The sequence below is a fragment of the Amphiprion ocellaris genome, chromosome 8 (genome assembly GCF_022539595.1).
Source record: "Amphiprion ocellaris isolate individual 3 ecotype Okinawa chromosome 8, ASM2253959v1, whole genome shotgun sequence".
Lineage (NCBI taxonomy): Eukaryota > Metazoa > Chordata > Actinopteri > Pomacentridae > Amphiprion > Amphiprion ocellaris.
This window is the reverse complement of record NC_072773.1, coordinates 511,409-528,780: the sequence shown is the minus strand read 5'-3', so window position 1 is coordinate 528,780 and position 17,372 is coordinate 511,409. Positions and strand designations below refer to the sequence as shown.

General features: G+C 44.0%; 1 protein-coding gene across 4 annotated transcripts in view; it reads right to left on the bottom strand.

The window, feature by feature from the left end:
- Positions 1-3,637: 3,637 nt before the first annotated feature.
- cdk16 (cyclin-dependent kinase 16) overlaps positions 3,638-17,372 on the bottom strand; it is a 30,365-nt gene continuing 16,630 nt past the window's right edge. For all 4 annotated transcript variants that reach the window (XM_055012787.1, XM_055012788.1, XM_055012789.1 and 1 more), the window contains 14 exons: positions 15,625-15,743; positions 15,427-15,555; positions 15,223-15,279; positions 15,019-15,133; positions 12,727-12,821; positions 12,332-12,394; positions 11,633-11,756; positions 10,226-10,346; positions 9,058-9,155; positions 8,570-8,675; positions 6,791-6,827; positions 6,613-6,709; positions 6,463-6,537; positions 3,638-5,711 (listed from right to left, as the gene is read on the bottom strand). In XM_055012787.1, coding sequence (XP_054868762.1) covers positions 5,674-5,711; positions 6,463-6,537; positions 6,613-6,709; positions 6,791-6,827; positions 8,570-8,675; positions 9,058-9,155; positions 10,226-10,346; positions 11,633-11,756; positions 12,332-12,394; positions 12,727-12,821; positions 15,019-15,133; positions 15,223-15,279; positions 15,427-15,555; positions 15,625-15,743 — 1,274 coding nt within the window. In that variant the 3' untranslated portion in view covers positions 3,638-5,673. The remainder of the gene's footprint in view (positions 5,712-6,462; positions 6,538-6,612; positions 6,710-6,790; positions 6,828-8,569; positions 8,676-9,057; positions 9,156-10,225; positions 10,347-11,632; positions 11,757-12,331; positions 12,395-12,726; positions 12,822-15,018; positions 15,134-15,222; positions 15,280-15,426; positions 15,556-15,624; positions 15,744-17,372) is intronic.

Sequence of the window (17,372 nt, the reverse complement as noted above, 5' to 3'; positions counted from 1 at the left end):
TTGGTTGATTTTTTTGTGAATGTTCTTAAGAAATGTTTTTTAACATTTCTTTTATTCCACCAAAAACTGTTCAAAAATTTCCCAAAAATGTTGAAAATGTGGATATCAGAAGTTTCGCTGTGAAAATATATATTTTCCCACATTTTCAAACTTTAAACCGGGATAATTTGGCCCGCAGGACGACACGAGGGTTGAAGTTTCATAAAACTCACTGACTTAATCAACTATTCATGTTACAGACATTATTTTGATGGTTGACAGAACAACATTAATAATAATAATAATAATAATAATAATAATAATAATAATAATAATTATTATTATTATTATTATTATTATTATTGTTATTATTATTATTATTATTATTATTATTATTATTATTATTATTATTATTATTATTAATAATAATAATAATAATAATAATGATATTTGTGTTGTTTGAACTCTAATTTCTGGGTTCTGATCCTAAACTAAGTTCAGTTTATTTAACTTCATTTTCTACCTTCAGCTCAGATTCCAGGTTCTGTCTGAACATCTTAGAAACGTTTGCTCTAAATCACAGAAACTAAGAACACTTTAATATTGATAAATATTTAATATTTATATCTATAAATATGAACATGGAGGCACTAAAGGAAGAATTAGAAACTCTGAACACATCTGAAGTCAGATTGTTGGTTTTCTGTTGGTTATTTTATTGTTTAAATCGGTCACAGAATCGTCTTATGAAACCTGCAGATGAAGAGTCGTCTTGTTGATGAGTGACTTTAATAAAAGAATGAAAGTCCTTCATGTTCTAAATATTAAAACTAAAACCTTTTAAAACCATCTTTACCTGAAGTTAATCTGGTCAAATTAAAACCTGTTTTTAGAAACGTTCATTTGTTCTATTTATGATGTGTCACAATAAAATCACAGCTTTACTTTTACAATCGGCTAAATATTGTTCTTTAACAGAAATGTGCTGTTATTCAATTCAATTTTATTTTATTTATATAGCGCCAATTACAGTCGAATTGTCTCGAGACGCTTTACAGAACCCATATGTCTGAACCCCCAGAGCAGCCCTAAGGAGACAGTGGCAGGAAAACACCCTTTTAACAGGGAAAAAAACCTCGAGCAGAACCCGGCTCTAATGTGGGGAACCATCTGCTGCTGGCCGGGTGGGTTGAGAGGAACAGAAGAGGTAGAGAGGTAGAGATAGAGGGATGGAGGTAGAGGTAGAGAGGTGGGGGGGACACAAGGACTCTAAAACACACAGTTTAATACATGCATGATAAGACAGATGATACATGCAAAGTGCAACTAACATGGAAACTGATTATAGTTTACTGCTACGGTGTACAGCTCTGGCATTAAATATACTACATATATAGCTGGTGGTAAATTCAAAAATATGTAGATGAGCAAATCAAGTATAGTGAGGTTGATGCAGAGTAGATTGGTGGAAATGGGCAGCTGGAAGCAGTGGGCTGGAGGAAGGTCAGCAGCAGCAGCATCCCACAGATGGAGATTAGGCCAGTTGGTGGGAGAACCACCACAGATCTGAAGCATCCAGCTCTGGGATCAGGGACACTCGGAGAAAGGACACAGGGAGAAACAGAGTGAGTGTAATGCAATAATGGTATATATATTAAATATAATGGTAGACAGAGAAGGGCTCAGTGCATCCAGAGAGGTCCTCCAGCAGCCTAGGCCTGTAGCAGCAGAACTAGGGGCAGAACTAAGGGACGTCAAAGAGGAAGACTCCAGCTGACCCCCTCAGGGTCCCCCAGTCAGTCCTAACTATAAGCTTTGTCGAAAAGGAAGGTTTTAAGCCTGGTCTTAAAAATAGAGAGGGTGTCCACCTCCAGAACCCAAACTGGGAGCTGGTTCCACAGGAGAGGAGCTGATAACTGAAGGCTCTGCCTCACATTCTACTTTTAGAGATTCTAGGAACAACAAGTAAACCTGCAGTCTGAGAGCAAAGAGTTCTGCTAGGATAATATGGTACTATCAGGTCTTTAAGATATGATGGAGATTGGTTGTTAAGAGCTTTATATGTCAGAAGAAGGATTTTGAATTCTATTCTAGATTTAACAGGAAGCCAATGAAGAGAAACCAATATAGGAGAAATATGATCTCTCTTGCTAACTCCCGTCAGTACTCTGGCTGCAGCATTTTGGATCAGCTGTAGATGTTTCAGAGAGCTATTGGGACAACCTGATAATAAGGAATTACAGTAGTCAAGCCTAGAAGTAACAAATGCATGGACTAGTTTTTCTGCATCACTCTGAGACAGGATGTTCCTGATTTTTACAATATTTCTCAGGTGGAAAAAGGAAGTCCTACAGATTTGTTTTATGTGTGAGTTAAAGGACATGTCCTGGTCAAAGATAACACCGAGGTTCCTCACAGTAGTACTGGAGACCAATGTAATGCCATCCAGAGGAACTATATGCTTTGAAAGCAATTCTCTAAGATGATTGGGGCCAAATACACTGACTTCACTCTTGTCTGAATTTAGTAGTAAGAAATTATAGGTCATCCAGGTCTTTATGTCCTTAAGACAATCTTGCAGTCTGGCTAGCTGATTAGTTTCATCTGGCTTCATAGATAAATACAATTGAGTGTCGTCAGGACAACAATGGAAATTAATACAGTGCTTCCTAATAATATTGCCTAAAGGAAGCATGTATAATATGAACAGTATTGGTCCTAAGACAGAGCCCTGAGGAACTCCATGATTAACCCTAGTACTACTGAGAACCTTTATCTTATTAAAATGGTTTCATGTTTTGTTCAGTAAAAACTGGATTTTTACTTCATTGTAAACTCTGTTCTGATTCTGTCCGAACATCTCATAAACAGACCGGAGAATTTTCTAGAACCTTTTAGACCAGGAGAGTCCAACTCATCTTAGTCCAGGTTCTACATCCAGTCCAGTCTGATCTCCAGTGGACCAGACCAGTAAAACCGCAGCAGAATAACCTATAAATAACCATAACTCCTGATAGTTCCTTTGTTTTAGTGCAAAAATGTTCACATTTAAGGAATTATCTCTTAACTAAACATCATGAACAACCTGAAATTTATGGAGAAAAATAAATTAAGTTTCATCAAAATTCAGCCTCAGTTTATCATTTCCACATTACAACTTCCAGATCACAGTGTTGACAAAGGAACACAACATTTAGTCACCTGGAAATGAACCATAGAGGATTTACTGGAGGATCAGAACCACAAAAAAGACAAAATAAAGACAAAAACAAGACAAAATATTCAAAAAAAAAACACAAAACGACAAAAACGAGACATTAAATGACAAAACCAGACAAAATATTACAAAAGTGAGAAACAAAAGAACAAAGAGCAATCTAGGATTTTACTTTATGATCCAAACAACTTGTCATGGTCTAGAAATGATTTTAAATTTGTAGTTTTACTAATTTACAATCTGCAGTTAATGTCTTCTCTGGAATTTTTACACTTTGAGGGCCAGATTGGACCCTCTGGAGGACCGCTTTTGGCCCGCGGCCCGCATGTTGGACACCCCTGGTTTAGAGGATCCAGCCTGAGGAACATGGAGACAACCTCCTTGTTGTCTTCTGTGTCCTACTGAGCATGCTCAGTGTGGTGAGAGGAAGCAGACAAATGCTGTAATAAATAAAGAGCTTTAATACTGACATGGTGATGGTTCACATGGAAGATTACTGAAGTTATCTGGAAGATTCCCAGCATGCAGTGCAGTTATTGCAGATAACTTTGGTACGACAGAGAGAAGCAGAGAAACCCACTCTGGAAAAATAAACCATCAATAACCGCTGAATCTCGAAAACCAGTTCAGGCCTGAGCCCATTCCTGATCGATCAGCAGTCAGACGTCTGTTCTCTGAGCAGCAGGTAATCAATAATCAATAATACGTGGTGGCTGTAAACTGCAGTACATTCATTTACACTCCCTTTGACTCCACCCCCTTTATGACATCATTCACACACAGGTTCACAGGAAGTTCACAGACGAACACCAACAGCCTCCAGGTTCCACCAGAACCAGCCTCCATGTTCCATTGATCCATCAGAACCAGCCAACGGGCAGCAGAACATACCAGGTGGGTCCATCTGCTGCTCTGGAGAAGATCTGATGACGTTCTAATGAAGTTCAGATGAAGAGCTGATGGAGTTCTAACGAAGTTCTGAGGCTCAAAAATGATGAAAAAGTTCACTAAAAAGTGAAAAGTAACTTAAAGACTGGAACCAAGAAAGGAGAACATCCCCTGGAGAAAGTTCTAGAGTAGACCTACCGACAACTGGAGAAAGTTCTAGAGCAGACCTACCGACAACTGGAGAAAGTTCTAGAGTAGACCTACCGACAACTGGAGAAAGTTCTGGAGTAGACCTACTGACAACTGGAGAAAGTTCTAGAGTAGGTCTACTCTAGAACTTTCTCCAGGGGACGTTCTCCTCTATGGACCTCAAGGACCTGGAACTCTGGAAATATACCCAGTATGAAGGTAGAACTCTGATCATTGATAAAGTTACCAGAGATGAAGAACCAGATGTTCTGAGGAGGTTCTGGAGAAACTTTGTCCAGACTTGGTTGATCAAATATTGTAATTATTCAGCAGCAGCTAGAACCAGTCAGCAACTCTTCTGACTGGACCTCCTCAGGCTCTCCTCTGATTGGCTGGTCTCTAAGCCCTGTGATTGGCTGAAGAACTCTGGGTTCTTGGTGGAACATGGATGTTTGTTGGAGAACGTCTCTCTACATTTGTACAGCAGATCAATCAATCTGATCAGTTATTATTATTATTATTGTCTCTCTATTGCTAAGATTCTTCACAACTAGAAATAAAGTTTCACATCAGCAATGACCGCAAACACTACCTGAAATATCAAGCTCCGCCCACTGACACCTGGACTCACCTGGCAGGTGACCGTCAGCTCTTAGTTGGTTCCACACAGACTGAAAAACAGGAACATCTGGAAGGACTTGTCAATAAACTAATAATCAATACGGTAGCTGTAGTGGTCATTAACAGAGTCTGTGCAGAAACAACCAATCAGTCCAGGATCATCCCGTCAGTGAAGCGGAGGTTGTGATGTCACTGAAGCTCTGATGATATCACATCATCTAAAACATCTCCAATAAACATAAAACCAATAAATAATCAATAGCTCCTGGCAAAATAAAGTCTCTAATGATAAATACTGCAGGTTGATAGTAGTACTGCATATACTGGCAGCAGTACTAGTAGTATATATATATAAAGTATTGTAGTATAAAGTCTCACATGCAGAGGAAAGCAACACGTCCACAGATCAGCTGATTTTACAGAAACACTAAAGCAGCTCCTCCTGCAGCCGGAGACAGCTAAAGGTGAGTCCCACCTGCAGCTGTAAACACACCTGTGATGTCATTGCTGATGTCACTCTGACAGAGCAGCGTTTACAGCTGTTTCCATAACATCCTAGGATCCTGTGAGACTCTAAAATGGAAGACAGAGCAGCGTTCCCTCCTTCACCTGTCCATCACCTGAAACCAGACACTCTGATTGGTCAGGAAGCTGCTGTCACTCATTATTGCATCTGTGTGTAAACCCCAAGACTCTTCTTCTGTTCCTGATAAACAAGTTCACTGTTTTCTTCTTCATTTGTTCAGTTTCCCTTTGCAGACCCCGCCTCCCTGATGATGTCAGAACAGCAGGCTCCGCCTCCTGGTTGGACTGTTTGCTGACAGAAAAAGAAACGTAAACGCTACATGTTTACACACAATCTGGATACACAACTCAGGTTTAGTCTGAGTTAGCCTGTTAGCTAGCCTGATAGTTACTCTGTTAGATAGCCTGACAATTAGCCTGACAGTTTTATAGTTAGCCTGACAGTTAGCCTGATAGTTAGTTTGACAGTTAGCCTGACAGTTAGCCTGTTAGTTAGCCTGACAGTTAGCCTGTTAGCTAGCCTGACAGTTAGCCTGACAGTTAGCCTGTTAGTTAGCCTGACAGTTAGCCTGTTAGCCTGATAGTTAGCCTGACAGATAGCCTGTTAGTTAGCCTGACAGTTAGCCTGTTAGCTAGCCTGACAGTTAGCCTGACAGTTAGCCTGTTAGTTAGCCTGACAGTTAGCCTGTTAGCCTGAGAGTTAGCCTGACAGTTAGCCTGTTAGTTAGCCTGACAGCCTGTTAGTTAGTCTGGCAGTTAGCCTGTTAGCTAACCTGACAGTTAGCCTGTTAGTTAGACTGACAGTTAACCTGTTAGCTAGCCTGACAGCCTGATAGCTTTACAGTTAGCCTGATAGTTAGCCTGATAGCTTTACAGTTAGCATGCTCTGGGCCAGGCTAGTTATTGTTTCCCAACAACAAGTCTAAGTCTGGATTAGAACAGAATCCTGATACCACAAACCTGCTGTCACATCACAAAGACTGGAAACAAGCTGGTGTTTTACCTGGCTCAGGTGTGTGTTCCCTGGCTCAAGTGTGTGTTACCTGGCTCAGGTGCTGCCGGTGGCCTCGTTGTTTCTCTCTCCAGGTGAATCTCTGGCAGGCTGAAGATGGACGTTGCTGAAAGGATCAGAGAGACACTGTGACATCACAGCCTCAGGACGCGGTGGGATTGAAGGTCATGTTTACACTTACTGTCAGAAAGTGACATCACTCTGTTTCCAAAGTGACTGAAGTAATGGTGACTCATGGCGTGGTCAGCTGAGACCCTCTTCTTCCCTTCAAACTGCAGGTCAAACACAGTTTCTGGTCACATGATGCAGAATGATCAGCTGACAGTAATGAACTGTGTGAGGCGTTCACTGACCTGCAGGAACTTTGACAGCAGCTCCACTCCGTCACTGCTCAGCCTGAAAACAGACATCAGGTGGTTCAGTGAAGTCTGATTCTGTCTCGGTTTGGTTGTTTTCTGTCTCAGTGTCGGTTTGTGTCTGGTTTTAATTTTGTGTCTTGGTTTGTTTTTGTTTACAGAATCGACTGCAGATGCTTCATTTATTAAAAACAGCAGAAGAGAGTATTTTAGGAAAAATGATTTTCAGCTCAGATTATACATCACTGGTGATGTGTTGAAGGACAGTCGGACAGTTTTAATCTGGGTGTGTGGTTGTGTACCTGGGTGTGTAGATGTGTGGTTGTGTACCTGGGTGTGAAGGTGTGTGGTTGTGTACCTGGGTGTGTAGATGTGTGGTTGTGTACCTGGGTGTGAAGGTGTGTGGTTGTGTACCTGGGTGTGGTTGTGTACCTGGGTGTGTAGGTGTGTGGTTGTGTACCTGGGGGTGAAGGTGTGTGGTTGTGTACCTGGGTGTGTAGATGTGTGGTTGTGTACCTGGGTGTGAAGGTGTGTGGTTGTGTACCTGGGTGTGGTTGTGTACCTGGGTGTGTAGGTGTGTGGTTGTGTACCTGGGGGTGAAGGTGTGTGGTTGTGTACCTGGGTGTGGTTGTGTACCTGGGGGTGAAGGTGTGTGGTTGTGTACCTGGGTGTGTAGTTGTTTACCTGGGGGTGTAGGTGTGTGGTTGTGTACCTAGGGGTGTGGTTGTCTACCTGGGTGTGTGGGTGTGTACCTGGGTGTGTAGGTGTGTGGTTGTGTACCTGGGGATGTAGGTGTGTGGTTGTGTACCTGGGTGTGTAGTTGTGTACCTGGGTGTGTAGGTGTGTGGTTGTGTACCTGGGGACGTAGGTGTGTGGTTGTGTACCTGGGTGTGTAGTTGTGTACCTGGGGATGTGGTTGTGTACCTGGGGGTGTAGGTGTGTGGTTGTGTACCTGGGAGTGTAGGTGTGTGGTTGTGTACTGGGGGGTGTGGTTGTGTACCTGGGGGTGAAGGTGTGTGGTTGTGTACCTGGGTGTGTAGTTGTGTACCCGGGGTTGTATGTGTGTGGTTGTGTACCTGGGGGTGTGGTTATGTACCTGGGGGTGTAGGTGTGTGGTTGTGTACCTGGGTGTGTAGGTGTGTGGTTGTGTACCTGGGGGTGAAGGTGTGTGGTTGTGTACCTGGGTGTGGTTGTGTACCTGGGGGTGAAGGTGTGTGGTTGTGTACCTGGGTGTGTAGTTGTGTACCTGGCGGTGTAGGTGTGTGGTTGTGTACCTAGGGGTGTGGTTGTCTACCTGGGTGTGTGGGTGTGTACCTGGGTGTGTAGGTGTGTGGTTGTGTACCTAGGGGTGTGGTTGTGTACCTGGGTGTGTAGGTGTGTGGTTGTGTACCTGGGGATGTAGGTGTGTGGTTGTGTACCTGGGTGTGTAGTTGTGTACCTGGGTGTGTAGATGTGTGGTTGTGTACCTGGGGATGTAGGTGTGTGGTTGTGTACCTGGGTGTGTAGTTGTGTACCTGGGGATGTGGTTGTGTACCTGGGGGTGTAGGTGTGTGGTTGTGTACCTGGGAGTGTAGGTGTGTGGTTGTGTACTGGGGGGTGTGGTTGTGTACCTGGGGGTGAAGGTGTGTGGTTGTGTACCTGGGGGTGTGGTTATGCACCTGGGGGTGTAGGTGTGTGGTTGTGTACCTGGGTGTGTAGGTGTGTGGTTGTGTACTGGAGGGTGTGGTTGTGTACCTGGGTGTGTAGGTGTGTGGTTGTGTACCTTGGGGTGTGGTTGTGTACCTGGGTGTGTGGTTGCTCAGCCTCTCTGCTCGGTATTGTGGGTAATTAAAGGACACAAACTCTTCGTTAGAGCTGATTCCAGGCCAGCTGCTCTCAGTGGGAGTTCCTGGAAACAACACAGCTCATTGGCTCTCAGTGATGATGAAACAGAAGCTCATTGGTCAGCACCATAATCATTGCTGTCATGAACTCTGGCTGCTTTAGAGAACATCAGCTCTGGTTGGAGGTCATTAAGCTCCTCATTAGTCTTTGTCATGGTGCCCGCTGATGCTAAACTCCCACAATGCTCTCTGCTTTAACCTCCTCTGGTCTCTACAGGATTAAACAGGAAGAGGCTCCCCCTGGTGGAACAACCAGGTACTACAGCTGATCTACATCTGCTGACATCAGGACCTTCTCTCTGTCTTCTGCCTCATCGTTAATATTTTTATCACTGATTAAATGAATCAGAAGTGAACCGATTCATCAACAACATCTCCAGTTCTCACCAAGCAGTTTGAAGATGAAGTGAAGTTCCTCCTCAACCGTAGACCCAGGAAACAGAGGACGGCCTGTCGCCATCTCATAGAAGATACAGCCCACACCCCTGGAGACAGACAGGGAGAGACAGACAGACAGGGAGAGACAGACAGACAGGGAGAGACAGGGAGACAGGCAGGGAGAGACAGGGAGACAGGCAGGGAGAGACAGGGAGAGACAGACAGGGAGACAGGGAGACAGGCAGGGAGCGACAGGGAGAGACAGACAGGGAGACAGGGAGACGCAGACAGGGAAAGACAGACAGACAGGGCGAGAGACAGACAGGGAGAGACAGGTAGGGAGAGAGAGACAGGGAGAACGAGAGAGACAGGGAGAAACAGAAGGGAGAGACAGGGAGGCAGGGAGACAGGGACACAGGCAGGGAGAGACGGAGACAGGCAGGGGGAGACAGGGAGAGACAGGGAGACAGACAGGGAGACAGGGAGGGAGGCAGGGAGAGAGACAGACAGGGAGAGACAGGGAGACAAGGAGAGACAGGGAGGGAGACAGGGGAGACAGACAGGCAGGGAGAGACAGGGAGACAGAGACAGACATAGAGAGATGGGGAGACAGGGACACAGATAGACAGGCAGGGAGAGACAGGTAGACAGAAAGACAGGCAGGGAGAGACAGGGAGAGACAGATGGATAGACAGGCAGGGAGAGACAGGGAGAGACAGGGACACAGACAGACAGGCAGGGAGAGACAGGGAGAGACAGATAGACAGGCAGGGAGACAGGGAGAAAGAGACAGTCAGGCAGACAGGGAGAGACAGGGAGAGACAGGTAGACAGATAGACAGGCAGGGAGACAGGGAGAGAGAGACAGTCAGGCAGACAGGGAGACAGACAATAATTTGATCATTTTCACAACTAAAGAGGAAAGTTTGTTATTTAGGAAACAAGATTTGAGTCAACATTTTACATAAGTACTACTGTAGTATTACTGTAGTAATACTACAGTAGTACTACAGTACTATAGTACTACAGTAGTGTAGTACTACAGCAGTACTACAGTACAGTAGTACTACAGTACAGTAGTACTACAGTAGTACTACTGTACTGTAGTACTACAGCAGTACTACAGTACAGTAGTACTACAGTACAGTAGTACTACAGTAGTACTCCAGTACACTGACCACATGTCGATGTGTGTGGAGTAGTCGGTGCTGCCCAGCAGGATGTCTGGAGGTCGATACCACAGAGTCACCACCTCATTAGAGTACGTCTTAGTGGGGATGGACTTAGCTCGAGCCAGACCTGCAACACAGGTGGATCAGGTGTTCAGTCTACAGGTGGTTCAGTCTACAGGTGTATTAGTCTACAGGTGGTTGAGTCTGCAGATGTATTAGTCTACAGGTGGTTGAGTCTGCAGATGTATTAGTCTACAGGTGGTTGAGTCTGCAGATGTATTAGTCTACAGGTGGTTCAGTCTGCAGGTGTATTAGTCTACAGGTGGTTCAGTCTACAGGTGTATTAGTCTACAGGTGGTTCAGTCTACAGGTGTATTAGTCTACAGGTGGTTCAGTCTGCAGATGTATTAGTCTACAGGTGGTTCAGTCTGCAGGTGTATTAGTCTACAGGTGGTTCAATCTGCAGGTGTATTAGTCTACAGGTGGTTCAGTCTGCAGATGTATTAGTCTACAGGTGGTTCAGTCTGCAGATGTATTAGTCTACAGGTGGTTCAGTCTGCAGGTGTATTAGTCTACAGGTGGTTCAGTCTGCAGGTGTATTAGTCTACAGGTGGGTCAGTCTGCAGGTGTATTAGTCTACAGGTGGTTCAGTCTACAAGTGGTTCAGTCTACAGGTGTACCAGGTGGTTCAGCCTACAGGTGGTTCAGTCTACAGGTGTATTAGTCTACAGGTGGTTCAGTCTACAGGTGTACCAAGCAGTTTAGTCTACAGGTGTATCAGTCTGCAGGTGTATTAGTCTACAGGTGTACCAGTCTACAGGTGTATTCGTCTACAGGTGTATCAGTCTGCAGGTGTATTAGTCTACAGGTGGTTCAGTCTACAGGTGTACCAGGTGGTTCAGTCTACAGGTGGTTCAGTCTGCAGGTGTATTAGTCTACAGGTGTACCAGTCTACAGGTGTATTAGTCTACAGGTGTATCAGTCTGCAGGTGTATTAGTCTACAGGTGGTTCAGCCTACAGGTGTATTAGTCTACAGGTGGTTCAGTCTACAGGTGTATTAGTCTACAGGTGGTTCAGTCTACAGGTGGATTAGTCTACAGGTGGGTCAGTCTACAGGTGTATTAGTCTACAGGTGGTTCAGTCTACAGGTGTATCAGTCTGCAGGTGTATTAGTCTACAGGTGTATCAGTCTACAGGTGTATCAGTCTGCAGGTGTATTAGTCTACAGGTGGTTCAGTCTACAGGTGTAATAGTCTACAGGTGGTTCAGTCTACAGGTGTATTAGTCTACAGGGGGTTCAGTCTACAGGTGTATTAGTCTACACGTGGTTCAGTCTACAGGTGTATTAGTCTACAGGGGGTTCAGTCTACAGGTGTATCAGTCTACAGGTATACCAGGTGAGTCTAGCTCACCAAAGTCAGCCAGTTTGAGTTCTCCTCTCTCGTTGATCAGCAGGTTCTGAGGCTTCAGGTCTCGATGGAGAACCTTCCTGCGGTGACAGTAGGACAAACCTCTAAGCAGCTGGAACAGGAAGAGCTGAGGACAGGAGAGAACCGACAGGTGAGCTGGACACCTGGAGCACCAAAATACACACAATCTATAGTATAAATACATACTGGTCTGTAGTATAAATACACACAATGTGCAGTATAAATACATACTGGTCTGTAGTATAAATACACACAATGTGCAGTATAAATACACAGAATCTGCAGTATAAATACACACTGACGTGGAACGTTGGTCCGCATTATTTGGTAATGTGAGAGTTTAAAGATCCAGATACAAAACTAGTCAGATGTTTGGATTCTGGACTGGTACTGGACTGGTCTAGAGTCAGGTTCTGGACTGGTACTGGACTGGTCCAGAGTCAGGTTCTGGACTGGTCTACAGTCAGGTTGTGGACTGGTCAAGAGTCAGATTCTGAACTGTACAGTACTGGTCTAGAGTCAGGTTCTGGACTGGTACTGGACTGGTCTAGAGTCAGGTTCTGGACTGGTTCTGGACTGGTCTAGAGTCAAGTTCTGGACTGGTTTAGAGTCAGGTTCTGGACTGGTTCTGGACTGGTCTAGAGTCAAATTCTGGACTGGTTCTGGACTGGTTGGTCTCACCTTGACGTTGTGCATGTGGATGGTGTTTCCACAGTCATCCAGGTACTGTTTCAGATCTTTGTCCTGAAACACACAAACACACAATAATGCACACAAGACAACAACTACTGTCAACACAAGAATAAGTGTGTGTGTCTGTTGTGTTGTGTGTCTGTGTTGTGTCTGTTGTTTTGTGTTTGTTGTGTTGTGTCTGTTGTGTATCTGATGTGTGTTTGTGTTGTGTGTCTGTGTTGTGTGTCTGTTGTGTTGTGTGCCTGTTGTGTTGTGTGTCTTGTGTGCCTGTTGTGTTGTGTCTGTTGTGTTGTCTGTTGTGTGTGTATTGTTTTGTGTGTCTGTTGTGTTGTGTGTCTGCTGTGTGTCTGATGTGTGCCTGTGTTGTGTGTCTGTTGTGTTACCAGGTATTCGAACACCAGTGTGAGGGATTTCTGCGTGTGAATGATGTCATGAAGCGTGACGATGTTGGCATGTTTCAGATCCTTCAGCAGAGACACTGAGGGAGGAAAACATTGCAGTTAGTACCACTGATACTGCAGTACTATCACTGATATTGCAGTACTGCTGCCACTGATACTGCAGTACTATCACTGATACTGCAGTATTACTACCACTGATACTGCAGTACTATCACTGATACTGTAGTACTACTACCACTGATACTGCAGTACTATCACTGATACTGCAGTACTATCACTGATATTGCAGTACTGCTACCACTGATACTGCAGTACTATCACTGATACTGCAGTATTACTACCACTGATACTGTAGTACTACTACCACTGATGCTGCAGTACTATCACTGATACTGCAGTACTACTACCACTGTAGAACTAGACGTATACTACTGGTTAAAGTTTCAGAACGGCCCAGTGTTTCCAGTGTTTCCAGTATTTCCAGTGTTTCCAGTGTTCCCAGTGTCACCAGTGTTTCCAGTGTCCCCAGTGTTTCCAGTGTTCCCAGTGAATGTGTTGAAATGGTCCAGAGGTTAGAGGTGAACTTCCAGAGGTTAATAAATGTCAGGATCTCCAGAACTGAACAATAAAGAACATCTAGAATTCTACTGAAGACCTTCATCAGGAACAGAAATGGGTTCACAGCTGGAAGCTGTTCTGCACCAATGGAGGCTAATGAAGCCCTGAAAGCTGGAGAAACCAAATCCTACAGGTTCCCAACTTTTCTAGATTCCTTCCAACCCCCTCTGTATGCATAAAGTGGTGTTGGAACCCACCATGGAACCCTCCAGAACGTTATTAGAACAGGAAGTACTGCAGAAAGTAGTGTGGAAACCTACCATGGAACCCTCCAGAACATTACTAGAACAGGAAGTACTGCATAAAGTAGTGTGTTGCTATAAAAGTGGAGAGGAAAAGGAAATTACCAACAGAAGAGAGACAGGCCACCAGGACTCAAACATGGAGGTCTTTGTGCAGAGAGGAAGAAAGTCCAGTTTTCTTCTCCATCAAAAGGCTCAGAAACTAGAGGAAACTGAGAGGAAGAGGTGTGGAAGACCCAAAGAAGACCAGTTTGTGAGTCAACATCTTGGTGATAGGAGCTCACAGGACAACAGCTTCAACCAGCTTCATAGAGGTCATAGGAAGAAGTCTCAGTTTAACTGTAGAGAGAAGACTTGGAGCTGCAGGTTTGACAGGTGGAGGTGCAGCAGAAAGCCGTCGATGAGACAGAATCAGAAAAAGAGGCTTCCTGGACCATGAAACACCACCAATAGACTACTGAAGACTGGAAGAAGGTGTGATGGACTGATGGATCTAAATCGGAAACCTTTGGTTCATCAGTTGCAATTTTCGGGTCTTTTGGGGTAATTCTTGGATCTTTTGGGGTAATTTTCGGTTCTTTTAGGGTCATTGTTGGATCATTTTGGGTAATTTTTCAATCTTTTCAGCTAATTTTTGGATCTTCTAGTGTCCTTTTTGGATCTTCTGGGGTAATTTTTGGATTTTTTGAGGTAATTTTTTTGATCTTTTAGTGTCATTTTTCTATCTTTTACTGTGGTTTTTATATCTTTTAGAGTCTTATCTTTTTGTTAAATTCACGCATTTCTTAGTGTAATTTTTGGATCTTCTAGTGTCATTTTTGGATCTTCTGGGGTAATTTTTGGATCTTTTAGTGTCCTTTTTGGATCTTCTGGGGTAATTTTTGGATTTTTTGAGGTAATTTTTTGATCTTTTAGTGTCATTTTTCTATCTTTTACTGTGGTTTTTAGATCTTTTACAGTCTTCATCTTTTTGTTTCATTTGCGCATCTTTTAGTGTAATTTTTGGATCTTTTAGTGTCATTTTTGGATCTTCTGGGGCAATTTTTGGATTTGTTGAGGTAACTTTTTGATCTTTTAGTGTCATTTTTCTATCTTTTAGTGTGGTTTTTATATCTTTTAGTCTTTTTTTATCTTTTTGTTTCATTCGTGCATCTCAGTGTAATTTTTGGATCTTTTAGTGTAATTTTTGGATCTTTTGGGGTAATTTTTGGAGGAACTCTGATTAGTCAGAGGTTTAGAGGACATTTTGGTTCTAAATAGATTTATTTAACTTCAGGTGTTTATTTGTTCTGTGCTTCATTTCAGAGACCAATCAGTAATTAACATGGAGAACCTCCTATAAAACACTGGAAACACTGAGAGGTTCTAGAATTTCTGACCGGTATTACTTCTACTGGTTCTGCTACTGCAGTACCTTCTCTGATCGCAGTACACGGAGCTCCTTCTTCATGTTCCAGTCGGATCTCTTTCAGAGCAACAAGGTTCTCCGTCAGCTTACTGCGACCTTTATACACCGTAGCATAGGTTCCCTAGGAACAGGACAGACAGGAGGACAGACAGGTGAGTTTTTCATATTTAACTAAACCAGATTCAAACTGTAGTTGAACAGAATCCTCACCTCTCCCAGTTTGTCCAGTTTGATGTATGTCTCCAGTTTCCCAAAACCAATTTCTGACTGCAGACAGACAGACAGACGGACAGACAGACGGACAGACAGACAGGCAGACAGACAGGAGGACAGACAGACGGACAGACAGGTTAATCTTCAGACAGTCAGACCTCTTAACGTCCTCCATAATGAGACAGAAGCAGGTGGACGTACCAAAGACACCCGACGCAGCCGCCTGCTGATTGGCTGCTCAAACAAAGCCGGACCAATCACATTAAACTTCTCCAGGTAGTCGTCAGGGAGACGGATGTCGGCAGGTAAGGACAGACGTTTGTTGATGTCCTGTTGGGCAGAGACTCACTGTGAAGGTCCATCTCCATGTGACCAAACAACAGCTGAAGCTAGTCTCACCTCTGTGGAGATCTTCTTGTTCCTCATTCGGACTCTAACTGGACTCTGAACATCATCTGAAGAAGAAGCTGGATCACTTTCTCCATCTGAACTCATCTTCACATCTTCATGGACGATCTCTGCAAACCATAAACACAGGAACACACAGTTATACACAAACACACGGTGAGGGTGGACTTGTATGTCCTACTTGAGTCCTCCTTATGGAGGAAACCAGAGTCCACTCATTTCTGCTCACATCTTCTCGGTTTTCTTCAGCTGCTCTGTGCTGGAGGGGCTGTGTTGCTCTACCTGTCTCTGGAGAACACCTCAAAGGTTCTGGTGATTTCAGGACTCACACTGTCCAGGTCCTGGTGGGACAACCCAGTCCTTCTGGGAAAGTTAAAGTCATTTTGGACACATTTTGGACCTCCATGCTTCACTGTCAGGACTATACATCCACTGTGGTTGTCCTGGTCAGGTTATCACCAAACACCTGGACTCCATCTGAGACCAACTCATTGATCTTCATCTGACCAAAGAATGTTCTCCAACATCCATCAGGCTTCTTCTCATGTTCTTCAGCAAACTTTCATCTGGAAGTTTAGTTCTGAGCAGCAACCAGGTTTAGTTCTGGTCCTCCATCCATAGAGGTTGATGTTCTGAAGGTTCCTTCACACTGTCTGAGCTTCACACTAACTCTGGTTTCCATGGAGAACCCCTGAACCAAGTCTGAAGCAGCTGCCGTCTGTTTTTACAGCTGGATGGAGAAAGTAGTTCACTGTCTGTGGAGTCATTTTAGGAGCTCTGATTAGTGGTACTATGACTCCTTCTAGACCTCCTGATTAGTGGTACTATGACTCCTTCTAGACCTCCTGCTTAGTGATACTACGACTCCTTCTAGACCTCCTGATTAGTGGAACTATAGCCACGATTCCACAAGCATCTACTCGGCGCGGTACGGTTCGCCACTATTGTATCTGACTCGACTCGTCTCGGTTTAGTTGTTTTTCCATATAGCCTCATCGAGGGTGGAGTCGTCATAGCACAGCGAGCCGAAAGTCCCTTAATGTCATTTGCGTGCGACACAAACGCAACATAACGGAGGCGATGGTTAACCTGCTGCTCGGTCTGTGGCTTTCTGTCAGATTCAAAGTAATAGAAGAGTCGGAGAAAGCTGAGAGCCGCGAGTCGAAACACTCAGGAGACACACAGGAGAGTTTGGGAGGCGATGCAGCAGTATCAAGCCGAAAACAAGAGGATATGAACGAGACGACATATGAGGGTAAGCTAATGCTAGTTCGCTAGCTATCGTGTATCAGTCCTGTGAACAACCTGTAATGGCTGCAGTTTATCGCTATTAGGTATTAAAATATGTATGCTGTGTATGTGTTTCAGATGCTCTCTGATGAGACTTCATGGGATTTACCTGAAGCAGCAGCACATGAGCCTGCAGTGGCACAAGGTGTAGAGGAGGAGGACAGAGATGTACAGGATGCACTGATGCAGTACGTGTCATGCAAAAGTTAAAAGTTATTCTTCTCGTTATACTTCTGTTTCTCTGTCCCCGGACCGCTATTGTTTTCTTTAATGCAATTCTGTCAATAAACTTTTGTACCTTTTGCAGATGTGTCTATGCTATTGTTTTATTTGTGAAGGTTAGCAAGATTACATGAGAAATTAAACACCAAAACATTAAAACGGCTGTTTTAAGACTATTCCAGTTTGATAAATCAGTATTGCTTTGGTGTAATTCAGTCAACGGAATT